The 13549-nt window shown below is 39.6% G+C and overlaps 1 protein-coding gene across 1 annotated transcript in view; it reads right to left on the bottom strand.

The window, feature by feature from the left end:
• Positions 1-12961, bottom strand: part of LOC100358200 (germ cell-less protein-like 1) — a 92639-nt gene extending 79678 nt beyond the window's left edge. Inside the window, exon 1 of the mRNA XM_070066672.1 lies at positions 12934-12961. Within this exon, the coding sequence (XP_069922773.1) occupies positions 12934-12961 (28 nt within the window). The remainder of the gene's footprint in view (positions 1-12933) is intronic.
• Between the last annotated feature and the right edge of the window lie 588 nt (positions 12962-13549).

The following is a 13549-nucleotide window of genomic DNA, read 5'->3' as shown; positions in this document are numbered from 1 at the left end:
TGCCCATATGAGATGCCCACATTGCATGTGATAGCTTAAACCACTGTGTCACAATGGTAGCTCCAAAATGTCCTTGCTTTCAAGGCTGTACAGTATTCCATTTGATACGCATAGTAGCTTTTGTTTATCCATTCATCAGTTCATAGATTCTTAGTTTACCTCCGTATTTTGGCTCTTCTGAATAATGTTGAAATGAACATGGAGGTGCAGATATCTCCTCAGCGTACATGTTTCAATTCTTTTGGATACAAACCCACAAGCAGGATTTCTGGCCCATATGTAAATTCTATGTTTACTGGTCAGCATAACTTCCATAACGCTTTCCAAAATGGCAGTGCTAATTTGATTTCACACCAAAAGTGCACAAGGGTCCCTTCTCACACCTCCAAGTCGTTTGGTTATTTATTGTTGATTGAGATGAATTCACATATGCAATTCACCCATTTAAATTGTACAATCCAATATTCTTAGTGTATTCACACTTGTGAAATCATCATCACAAGCAATGTAAGAATGGAAATTCCATTAGCATTAGTAGTGATTCCCCATTTCCCACACCCCCAGACTCCCACCACGTCCAACATCCACCATCCAAGCCCTAGAAAATCACTTACCTATTTTATGTCTCTATAGATGTTTCTATTCTAGATATTATATACTCAGTGATAAACATCTCCCCATACTTCTGTCTCCCTGGACCCTCAATTCCTGTGGTATCTAACACTCTGCAATCTAAGCTCATGAGATCAACTTCTTTAGTTTCCCCATATGATTGAGATTATGTGGTTCTTGTCTTCCTGTGCCTGGCTTATGTCCCTTAACATGATGTTTTTCAGGTCCACACATGTTTCCGCAAATGACAGGAGTTTGTCTTTATTTGCCTGGTTAGTATACACACACACACACACACACACACACATTCCATATTCATTCAACTACTGATGGACACTTAGGTTGTTTCTCTGTGTTGACTATTATAAACATGCTGAAATAAACACAGGTACAGATACCAAGCTCTTGGACATAGTCGTTTCATTTCCCTTGAATATATACCTGGCAGTGTGGTTGTAAGATTATGTGGTTAGTAATAGTGTAAGTATTTTGAGGAGTGTGCATACTGTTTTCCAACGATGCTGCATCAATCTACATGACTGCCAAAATTGGATGGATTTTTATATTTAACCTTTTCTGAAAATGGAAAGAAAAGGTATCTTTTCTTCATAAGCTCACCAAAATTTGTTATTTCTTGTCTTTTGATCATTGTCACAGGAACAGATTTGAGGCGATATCTCATTGTGGTTTGGGTTCCACTGACTGATGTTCAAAATTCATCATTCGTTCTTCCGGGAAATGCCTTTTCAAATCCTTCACCCTTTATTTTTTTTTAATTTTTTTTTATCTTTTATTTAATGAATATAAATTTCCAAAGTACGACTCATGGGTTACAATGGCTTCCCCCCCATACCGTCCCTCCCACCCACAACCCTCCCCTTTCCCACTCCCTCTCCCCTTCCATTCACATCAAGATTCATTTTCGATTATCTTAATATACAGAAGATCAGCTTAGTATACCTTAAGTAAGGATTTCAACAGTTTGCTCCCACACAGAAACATAAAGTGAAAAATAATAGATGATTTTTTTTAAATGATGATGAAATCAGATCAGACCTATTGTCATGTTTAATCCCAGTGAGAGTCAAGTTGGGAATTGATAATTTCTTTTTTTTTTTTACAGAAGATCAGTTTAGTGTACATTAAGTAAAGATTTCAATAGTTTGCACTCCCATAGAAACACAAAGTGAAATATACTGTTTGAGTACTCGTTATAGCATTAAGCCTCAGTGTACAGCACATTAAGGACAGAGATCCTACATGAGGAGTAAGTGCACAGTGACTCCTGTTGTTGACTTTACCAATTGACACTCCTGTTAATGGCATCAGTAATCTCCCTATGCACCAGTCATGAGTTTCCAAGGCTATGGAAGCCCCTTGAGTTCTCCGACTCTTATCTTGTTTAGACACGGTCATAGTCAAATCCTTCACCCTTTAAATAATTATTTTTTTGCTTGTTTTCTTGCTTTAGAGTCTCTCCAGTTAATTTCTTTTAGATTTATTTAGTTATTCAAGAGGCAGAGTTACAGACACAGAAAGGGAGAGACAGAGAGAGAGGTCTTCCATTCACTGGGTGACTCCCCATATAGCCGCAATGGCCAGAGCTGGGCCAATCCAAAGCCAGGAGCCAGGAGCTTCTTCCCGGTCTCCCTCATGGGTGCCAGGGCCCAAGCACATGGGCCGTCTTCCAGTGCTGTCCTACGGCATAGACAGAGAGCTGGATCAGAAGAGGAATAGCCGGGAAATGAACCGATGCCTATATAGGACTCCAAGTCTGCAGGCAGAGGCCTAACCTACTATGTCACTGAGCCGGCCCCTGGAGTTACTTTTATATTTTGGATATTTAGCATTATGAGATGTAACATTTGTGTATTTACCTGTCAGTCTCTGATTGTGTTCACTCTGCTAATGGTTTCTCTTTTATGACAAATCAGTTTTGTTCGGTATTATCCCTTTTGTCAATGTTCGCCTTTGTTTTTGGTGTATTGGATTCCTATCATAGAAATCGCTAGAGTGCAATGTTGTGGAGCATTCCCCCTATGTTTGATCACAGTAGCTTTAGAGTTTCCTGTGTGACATTTAAGTTTATCACTGGTTTTGAGTTGATTTTTGCATTTCATGTGAGAATAGATTGTGATGTCATTGTATAGCACGTGGATCCACAATTTTCCCAACATCTTGTAGTTCCATGTTCTGTGATATTTACAGTGCTGCCGAAAATCAGTGGATATATTTCTGGATTCCCTATTTCCTTCCACTGGGTGATGTATTTATCTGTATGCTAGCACAATGTTGTTTTTATAACCATAGTTTGGTAGTAGATTTCAAAGTCATTGTTTGTGGTGCCTCCAGTTTTGCACTTTTTCTAAAGACTGCTTTGTGTCTTTGGGACTTTTGTGATTCCACTTGGATTTGCACACTTATTTCTATTGCTGCAAAAATTGTGTTTAAATTTTTATAGGGATTACATTGATTTTATACAATTATTTGAGTCTTGCTGTGGTTTGAATGTAATTTATCTCCAACAAAGATCATGTTGAGGCTTAATTCCCCCAGATAATTGGATAAAGGTAGTGTCACCTTTAAGGGAGATAATTAGAGCTTGTGGGCACCACCTTTGTCTGGATTAATGCCTGTTTTACAGAAGTGGATTATGTCTCATCGGATTTGGTTAGTTTTCAAAATAAAAGGTTGTTATTAAAGCGAAGCCTGCTTTCTTGGTTCAGTCTCCTTTCTTAGTTCACTCCCCTGATTTCTCCCTCACCATATGAGTTCTTCCAACATGTGATGCTATCAGCTATGTGGTGCTTGCTAGAAAAAGAATTCAGTAGTCTCCAAAGTCCAAATTAAAAATCAACCCATTTTCTTTATAAATTACCCTGTTTGTGGAATTACTGATGGAAACACAAAACAGTCTCTGTCAGGTAGCAAGCAGACACAAACACTAGCATTTCTTCCAACCCATTAACATAGAACACCGTTCCCTGTTTGGTGTCTTCATCAATGTTTAATAGTTTTCAGTCTACCAGCCTTTCACATGCATGGTTATTTTATTCCTACTTAATTTTGGGAAGCTTTTGCAAATGATTTCATTTTATAATTTCCATTTTATTTAGATTGCTGTCAGTGTATAGAAGTGTTATTTATTTTGTAGTCCAACTTTTATCCAGAAAATTTTCTGAGAGTAGTTACTAGTTAGAACAGATTATTGGTGAAAACTTTATATATAGAGTTTTCTGTATTTAAGATAATATCTTCTCTCACCCACATTAATTTAACTACTTACTTTCTAATTTAATGCCCTTTATAACTTTGTGTTGCCGAATTGCACTGCCTAAGACTACCAGTACTGTATTGAACATACTTGGTGACAATGGGCATGCTTTTCTTCCCGGGTTTGCAAGAAAGGATTTCAAGGCTTACACATTTGTTACATATACCCTTTAGTATCTTGAGAGATATGCCTTCTAGCTCTAATTTGTTGAAAGTTGTCATTGTGGACGATTTTGGAATGTTCGCAAATGCTATCTCGGGGTACATTCAAATGGCTTGTGTTCTTCATTCTGTTAATGTGCTGTTTCAAATTTATTGAATTATGGTAATTAATACATCCTTTCATCCCTAGAAAAATACCACCTGATCATGGAGAATGATCTTCTTGACGTGTTGTTGAGTTCAATTTACTAGCATTTATGTTTGGAATTTTGAATCTGTAGTTATCTGAAATTTTGGCCCATATTTTTCTTTGGCTTTGTTGTGTCCTTGCCTTGAGAATGTGTCATATTAGTTCTTTAAAAATTTTATAAAATCCAGCAGTGGAATCATCAGATCCTGTTTTTTTTTTTAAAGGATTTATTTTTTTTTTTGAATTTTCTTTTTTTAACTTTTATTTAATGAATATAAATTTCCAATGTACAGCTTATGGATTACAATGCCAACCCCGCCCCCCATAACTTCCCTCCCACCTGCAACCCTCCCCTTTCCTGCTCCCTCTCCCCTTCCATTCACATCATGATTCATTTTCAATTCTCTTTATATACAGAAGATCAGTTTAGCATATATTAAGTAAAGATTTCAACAGTTTGCACCCACACAGAAACACAAAGTGAAAAATACTGTTTGAGTACTAGTTATAGCATTAAATCTCAATGTACAGCACTTTAAGGACAGAGATCCTACATGAAGAGTAAGTGCACAGTGACTCCTGTTGTTGACTTAACAAATTGACACTCTTGTTTTTGGCATCAGTAATCCCCCTAGGCTCTTGTCATGAGTTGCCAAGACTATGGAAGCCTTTTCAGTTCACCAACTCTGATTATATTTAGACAAGGTCGTAGTCAAAGTGGGCGTTCTCTCCTCCCTTCAGAGAAAGGTACCTCCTTCTTTGATGATCTGTTCTTTCCACTGGGATCACATTCGCAGCGATCTTTCATTTAGGTCATTTTTTATATTTGCCACAGTGTCTTGGCTTTCCATGCCTGAAATACTCTCATGGGCACCTCAGCCAGATCCACATGCCTAAAGGGCTGATTCTGAGGCCAGACTGCTGTTTAGGACATCTGCCATTTTATGGGTCTGCTGTATATCTCACTTCCCATGTTGGATTGTTCTCTCGAAGGGATACATAAATTTAAAAACTTGATACAAACTTACTGACATACTCACACCAGCTGTATATGAGACTGCCAATTTCCTGTTAATAATCTTGACTTTTGCTTACCAGACAAGTGAAACATGATATTTCATCTATCCTTTATTCTTTTTTTAAACTTTTATTTAATGAATATAAATTTCCAAAGTACAGAATATGGATTACAATGGCTCCCCCCCATAACGTCCCTCCCACCCACAACCCTCCCCTCTCCCACTCCCTCTCCCCTTCGATTCACATCATGATTCATTTTCGATTCTCTTTATATACAGAAGATCAGTTTAGCATACATTAAGTAAAGATTTCAACAGTTTGCTCCCACACAGAAATATAAAGTGAAAAATACTGTTTGAGTACTAGTTATAGCATTAAATCTCAATGTACAGCACACTAAGGACAAAGATCCCACATGAGGAGTAAGTGCACAGTGACTCCTGTTGTTGACTTAACAAATTGACACTCTTGTTTATGGCCTCAGTAATCACCCTAGGCTCTTGTCATGAGCTGCCAAGGCTATGGAAGCCCCCTGAGTTCACTGACTCTGATCATATTTAGACAAGGCCATGGTCAAAGTGAGGGCTGATCAAGTCACCGTTTCTCATAGTGTTCATTTCACTTTAACAGGTTTCCTTTTTGGTGCTCAGTTAGTTGTCACCTATCAAGGAGAACAAGTGGTATTTGTCCCTTTGGGATTGGCTTATTTCACTCAACATAATGTTTTCCAAATTCCTAACAGGGATCACTTTTCAGTTAAAATTTAAACACCTAAGAATAATTGTGTGTTAATTACAGAGTACAACCAATCGTACTAGAACAAAAAAAAATACTAAAATGGATAAAGTATTACATGGTACATCAACCGTCAGGACAAGAGCTGATCAAGTCACTGTTTCTCATAGTGTCCATTTCACTTCAACAAGTTTCCCCTTTGGTGCTCAGTTAGTTGTCGCCAATCAGGGAGAACATATGATATTTGTCCCTTTGGGACTGGCTTAATTCCCTCAGCATGATGTTTTCCAAATTCCTCCATCTTGTTGCAAATGACTGGGTTTCGTTGTTTTTGGCTGCTGTATAGTATTCCATAGAGTACATGTCCCATAATTTCTTTATCCAGACTACTGTTGATGGGCATCTGGGTTGGTTCCAGGTCTTAGCTATTGAGATTTGAGCTGCAATAAACATTAAGGTGCAGACAGCTTGTTTGTTTGCCAATTTAAATTCCTTTGGGTAAATTCCAAGGAGTGGGATGGCTGTGTTGAATGGTAGGGTTATATTCAGGTTTCTGAGGAATCTCCAGACTGACTTCCACAGTGGCTTAACCAGTTTGCATTCCCACCAACAGTGGGTTAGTGTCCCTTTTTCCCCACATCCTCTCCAGCATCTGTTGTTGGTAGATTTCTGCATGTGAGCCATTCTAACCGGGGTGAGGTGGAACCTCATTGTGGTTTTGATTTGCATTTCCCTAATTGCTAGTGCTCTTGAACATTTTTTCATGTGTCTGTTGGCCATTTGTATTTCCTCTTTTGAAAAATGTCTATTGAGGTCCTTGGCCCATCTCTTAAGTGGGCTGTTTGTTTTGATCTTGTGGAGTTTCTTGATTTCTTTGTAGATTCTGGTTATCAACCCTTTATCAGTTGCACAGTTTGCAAATATATTTTCCCATTCTGTCGGTTGTCTCTTCACTTTCCTGGCTGTTTCTTTTGCAGTACAGAAACTTCTCAATTTGATGCAATCCCAAATGTTAATTTTGGTTTGACTGCCTGTGCTTCTGGGGTGTTTTCCAAGAAGTCATTGCCGGTACCTATATCTTGCAGGGTTTTTCCAATGCTCTCTAATAATTTGATGGTGTCAGGTCATAGATTTAAGTCTTTAATCCATGTTGAGTGGATTTTTGTGTAAGGTGAAAGGTAGGGGTCTTGCTTCATGATTCTGCATGTGGAAATCCAGTTTTCCCAGCACCATTTATTGAATAGACTGTCCTTACTCCAGGGATTGGTTTTGGACCCTTGATCAAATATGAGTTGGCTGTAGATGGTTGGATTGATTTCTGGTGCTTCAATTCTGTTCCACTGGCCTATCCATCTGTTTCTGTACCAGTACCATGCTGTTTTGATTACAGCTGCCCTGTAGTATGTCCTGAAATCTGGTATTGTGATGCCTCCGGCTTTGTTTTTGTTGTACAAGATTGCTTTAGCTATTCGAGGTCTCCTTTGTCTCCACATAAATTTCAGCATCATATTTTCTAGATCTGAGAAGAAGGTCTTTGGTATCTTGATTGGGATTGCATTGAATCTATAAATCGCTTATGGGGGAATGGACATTTTTATGATATTGATTCTTCCAATCCATGAGCATGGAAGATTTTTCCATTTTTTGGTATCCTCTTCTATTTCTTCCTTTAAGGTTTTGTAATTTTCATTGTAGAGATCCTTAACGTCCTTGGTTAAGTTTATTCCAAGGTATTTGATTGTTTTTATAGCTATTGTGAATGGGATTGATCTTAGAAGTTCTTCCTCAGTCATAGCATTGCCTGTATATGCAAAGGCTGTTGATTTTTGTGCATTGATTTTATACCCTGATACTTTGCCAAACTCTTCTATGAGTTGCAATAGTCTCTTAGTAGAGTTCTTTGGGTCCCCTAAATAAAGAATCATATCATCTGCAAAGAGTGATAGCTTGAGTACTTCCTTCCCAATTTGTATTCCTTTAATTTCCTTTTCTTGCCTAATATCTCTGGCTAGAACTTCCAGAACTATCTTGAATAGCAGTGGTGAGAGTGGGCATCCCTGTCTAGTACCAGATCTCAGTGGAAATGCTTCCAACTTTTCCCCATTCAATAGGATGTTGGCCGTGGGTTTTTCATAGCTTGCTTTGATTGTATTGAGGAAAGTTCCTTCCAAACCCAGTTTGCTTAGAGTTTTCATCATGAACGGGTGTTGTATTTTATCAAATGCTTTCTCGGCGTCTATTGAGATAATCATATGGTTTTTCTTCTGCAGTGTGTTAATGTGGTGTATCACATTGATTGTTTTGCACACATTAAACCATCCCTGCATACCAGGGATAAATCCCACTTGGTCTGGGTGGATGATCTTTCTGATGTGTTGTTGCATTCTATTGGCGAGAATTTTATTGAGGATTTTTGCATCTATGTTCATCAGGGATATTGGTCTGTAATTCTCTTTCAGTGCTGCATCTTTTTCTGGCTTAGGAATTAAGGTGATGCTGGCTTCATAGAAAGAATTTGGGAGGACTCCCTCTTCTTCGATTGTTCTGAATAGTTTGAGAAGAATTGGAGTTAGTTCTTCTTTAAACGTCTGGTAGAATTCAGCAGTGAATCCATCTGGTCCTGGGCTTTTCTTTGTTGGGAGGGCCTTTATTACTGTTTAAAATTTCTGCCTCAGTTATGGGTCTCTTTTGGTTTTCTATGTCTTTCTGGTTCAATTTAGGTAGGTTGCATGTGTCCTGGAATCTATCCATTTCTGATAGGTTTCCCTGTTTGCTGGCATACAAGTCCTTGTAGTAATTTCTGATGATTCTTTTTATTTCTGTGGTGTCTGTTATTATGTTTCCCTTTTCATCTCTGATTTTATTGATTTGGGTCTTTTCTCTTCTTTTTTAGTTAGTTGGGCCAATGGGGTGTCAATTTTGTTTATTTTTTCAAAAAACCAGCTTCTCGTTTGGCTGATTTTTTGGAATGTTTTTTTGGATTCAATCCTGTTGATTTCTTCTCTGATTTTAATTATTTCTCTTCTCCTACTAGATTTGGGTCTGGTTTGCTGTAGGTTTTCTAGATCCTTGAGGTGAATTGAAAGCTCATCTATTTGGTGCCTTTCCAATTTCTTGATGTAGGCACCTATTGATATAAACTTTCCTCTGAACACTGCTTTTGCTGCGTCCCATAAGTTTTGGTATGTTGTGCTGTTATCCTCATTTACTTCCAGAAAATTTTTGATTTCTCTTTTGATTTCTTCTATGACCCATTGTTCATTCAGGAGCATGTTGTTCTTTGCATATGCTCTAGTGATTCCTGAGTTGCTAATTTCCAACTTCATTCCTTTATGGTCTGAGAAGCTGCATGGTATGATTCAAATTCTTTTGAATTTGCTGAGACTTGCTTTATGGCCTAGTATGTGGTCAATCCTAGAGAAGGTTCCATGTACTGCTGAGAAGAATGTAAATTTTATTTATTTATTTATTTATTTTTTATTTTTCACAGGCAGAGTGGACAGTGAGAGAGACAGAGAGAAAGGTCTTCCTTTGCCGTTGGTTCACCCTCCAATGGCCGCCGCGGCCGGCGCACTGTGGCCGGCAGAGAGCGCTGATCCGATGGCAAGAGCCAGGAGCCAGGTGGTTTTCCTGGTCTCCCATGGGGTGCAGGGCCCAAGCACCTGGGCCGTCCTCCACTGCACTCCCTGGCCACAACAGAGAGCAGGCCTGGAAGAGGGGCAACAGGGACAGAATCCGACACCCCGACCGGGACTAGAACCCGGTGTGCCGGCGCCGCAAGGCGGAGGATTAGCCTAGTGAGTCCCCCAGTACTATTGTATTGGGGTCTTAGTCTCCCTTTAAGTCCCTTAAGAAATCTTTTAGCAGGGACGGCTGCTGTTGCATTTATTGGCCAGTGCCGCAGCTCAATAGGCTAATCCTCCGCCTTGCGGCCCCGCACACCCGGTTCTAGTCCCGGTCGGGCCCTGGATTCTGTCCCGGTTGCCCCTCCTCCAGGCCAGCTCTCTGCTGTGGCCCAGGAGTGCAGTGGAGGATGGCCCAAGTACTTGGGCCCTGCACCCCATGGGAGACCAGGAGAAGCACCTGGCTCCTGTCATCGGATCAGCGCGGTGCGCTGGCCGCAGGGCACTGGCCGCAGCGCACCGGCCGCAGCGGCCCTTGGAGGGTGAAGCAACGGCAAAGGAAGACCTTTCTCTCTGTCTCTCTCTCTATCACTGTCCACTCTGCCTGTCCAAAACAAACAAACAAACAAACAAACAAACAAAAAGAAATCTTTTAGATAAACTGGTGCCCTGTAGTTAGGTGTATATACATTGATAATCGTTATATCTTCCTGTTGAATTGATCCCTTAATCATTATGTAGTGTCTCTCTTTGTCTCTCTTAACAGTTTTTGTGGTAAAGTTTATGTTGTCTGATATTAAGATGGCTACGCCCGCTCTTTTTTCATTTCTGTTGGCATGGTATAACTTTTTCCAGCCTTTCACTTTCAATCTGTATGCATCTTTGTTGGAAAGGTGTGTTTCTTTTTTTTAACTTTTATTTAATGAATATAAATTTCCAAAGTATAAAATATGGATTATAATGGCTTCCCCCCATAACGTCCCTCCCACCTGCAACCCTCCCCTTATCCACTCCCTCTCCCCTTCCATTCACATCATGATTCATTTTCGATTCTCTTTATATACAGAAGATCAGTTTAGCATACATTAAGTAAAGATTTCAACAGTTTGCTCCCACACAGAAACATAAAGTGAAAAATACTGTTTGAGTACTAGATATAGCATTAAATCTCAATGTATAGCACACTAAGGACAAAGATCCTACATGAGGAGTAAGTGCACAGTGACTCCTGTTGTTGACTTAACAAATTGACACTCTTGTTTTTGGCATCAGTAATCACCCTAGGCTCTTGTCATGAGCTGCCAAGACTATGGAAGCCCCCTGAGTTCACTGACTCTGATCATATTTAGACAAGGCCATGGCCAATGTGGAAGTTCTCTCCTCCCTTCAGAGAAAGGTACCTCCTTCTTTGATGACCCATTGTTTCCGCTGGGATCTCACTCGCGGAGATCTTTCATTTAGGTTTTTTTTTTCCCCCAGAGTGTCTTGGCTTTCCATGCCTGAAATACTCTCATGGGCATTTCAGCCGGATCCACATGCCTTTAGGGCTGATTCTGAGACCAGAGTGCTGTTTAGGACATCTGCCATTCTATGGGTCTGCTGTGTATCTCACTTCCCATGTTGGATCACTCTCTCCCTTTTTGATTCTATCAGCTAGTATTTGCAGACACTATTCTTGCTTATGTGATCCCTTTGGTTCTCAGTCCTATCATTATGATCAATTGTGAACAGAAATTGATCACTGGGACTAGTGAGATGGCATTGGTACATGCCACCTTGATGGGATTGAATTCGAATCCCCTCGTATGTTTCTAACTCTACCGTTTGAGGTAAGTCAGCTTGAGCATGTCCCGAATTGCACATCTCTTCCCTCTCTTATTCTCACTCTTATATTTAACAGCGATCACTTTTCAGTTAATTTTCAGAACTTAAGAAGAATTGTATAGTGATTACAATATTCAACCAAAATTATTAATTAGAACAAACAAAAAAAATACTAAGAGGGATAACATATTAATCTGCTCATCAACAGTCAGGGTGAGGGCTGATCAAGTCACCGTTTCTCATAGTGTTCATTTCACTTTAACAGGTTTCCTTTTTGGTGCTCAGTTAGTTGTATTTCTTCTAAGCAGCAAATAGATGGGTTTTGTTCCTTAAGCCAATCAGCAATCGGTGTCTTTTAACTGGACAGTTCAGGCCACTAATTTTCAATGTGACTAATGATAAGTGGTAACTTTGCCCTGCCATTTGCCAAAGATAAGTTATAATCTATGCTTTGAATTCCCTGTGATCTTTTGCTGTGAGGTTTCCTTCCTTTACATTCTTTCATATTCATGACCGTGTTTCTGTGTTTCTGTGTGTAACACATCTTTAAGCATCTTTTGCATGGCTGGACGAGTGGCAACAAATTCTTTCAATTTCTGTTTGCTATGAAAAGTCTTTATTTCACCTTCATTCACAAATGAGAGCTTTGCAGGATATAATATTCTGGGCTGGCAGTTGTTCTCTCTTAGTACCTGGGCTATATCTCGCCATTCCCTCCTAGCTTTTCTGATGAGAAATCAGCTGTGAATCTGATTGGAGATCCTCTGAGAGTAATCTGACGTTTCTCTCTTGCACGTTTTAGGATCTTTTCTTTATGTTTCACTGTGGAGAGTTTAATTACAACGTGTCGTGGTGAGGATCTCTTTTGGTCGTGTTTATTAGGGGTTCTGTGAGCTTCCTGTACTAGGATGTCTCTGTCCTTCTCCAAACCTGGGAAATTTTCTGCTAATATCTCACTAAAAAGGCCTTCTAATCCTTTCTCCCTCTCCATGACTTTAGGAACTCCTAGAACTCGAATGTTGGGTTTTTTAATAGTATCCTGAAGATTCCCGACAATATGTTTTAGATTTCTAATTTCCTCTTCTTTTCTTTGGTTTGATTGTATATTTTCCTGTGCTCTGTCTTCTAAGTCTGATATTCTCTCTTCTGGTTCACCCATTCTGTATTTAAGGCTCTCAAATGTGTTTGTCATTTAATCTATTGAATTCTTCATTTCATTATGATTTCTCATCACTCTCACAGTTTCCTGTTCTACTAGTTGTTTCATTTCATTTTGAGTCCTCCTTAATATTTCATTTTCACGAGAGAGATTTTCTATCTTGTCCATTAAGGATTTGTGTAGTTCCAGAATTTGTTTTTGAGAACTTCTTAATGTTCTTATCAATTTTTTGAGATCTGCTTCTTGCATTCCTTCTATCTCATCATCTTCATAATCTTGAATTGGGGTGTCTTTTTCATTTGGGGGAGTCAAAGTGACTTCCTTATTTTTATTACCTCGGTTTTTGCGTTTGTTATTTGGCATATTGGAGATATTTGGTTTCTTCACTGTGGTGCTTTTCTTGTTATACTATGACTCTAGATTAAGTGGACTGTCTGTTTTTGATGGAGCCTTAGAGGCTTGAGATGGGTGTGGCCTGAGAGCTCTGTTTGGTGTGCCAAAGGTGACACTCCCAGGTTAGGCATGGTAGATCTCTCTCTCTCTCTCTCTCTCTTTCTTTTTTTGATTCAAAAGGGAAGTAATTCCGCACAGCTGAACGAAGTTGGAGGTAGTTAGCAGGCAAATGATATACCCACAGGAGCCAGAGATTGGAAGCTCTTTCCCAAGGACCACTCAGGGAATCTGTTCTGCCCTCAGAGTGGGCTCAAATTCTCCTTCAGTCTCCCACTGGGTTGCCAAAGTTACGGAATTGTAGTGTCTCTGTAGAGTACTCACGTGAATTCCGTGAGTTCTCTCCCCCACCGTCTCTTTTTTCACAGTCTCAGTTCAGTAGCACCACAAATTCACTAGGTCCTCATCTCCTGTTAATTCACCCCACCCAGAGTCAGGTATTTCTGCTAGGCTCAGGGCCGGTGCAGACCTGAGGTCTCTGTGCTTATGACGTATGTCTAA

The sequence above is a fragment of the Oryctolagus cuniculus genome, chromosome X (assembly GCF_964237555.1).
Source record: "Oryctolagus cuniculus chromosome X, mOryCun1.1, whole genome shotgun sequence".
Lineage (NCBI taxonomy): Eukaryota > Metazoa > Chordata > Mammalia > Lagomorpha > Leporidae > Oryctolagus > Oryctolagus cuniculus.
The sequence above is the reverse complement of the archived record's forward strand: the minus strand, read 5'-3'. Positions and strand labels throughout refer to the sequence as shown.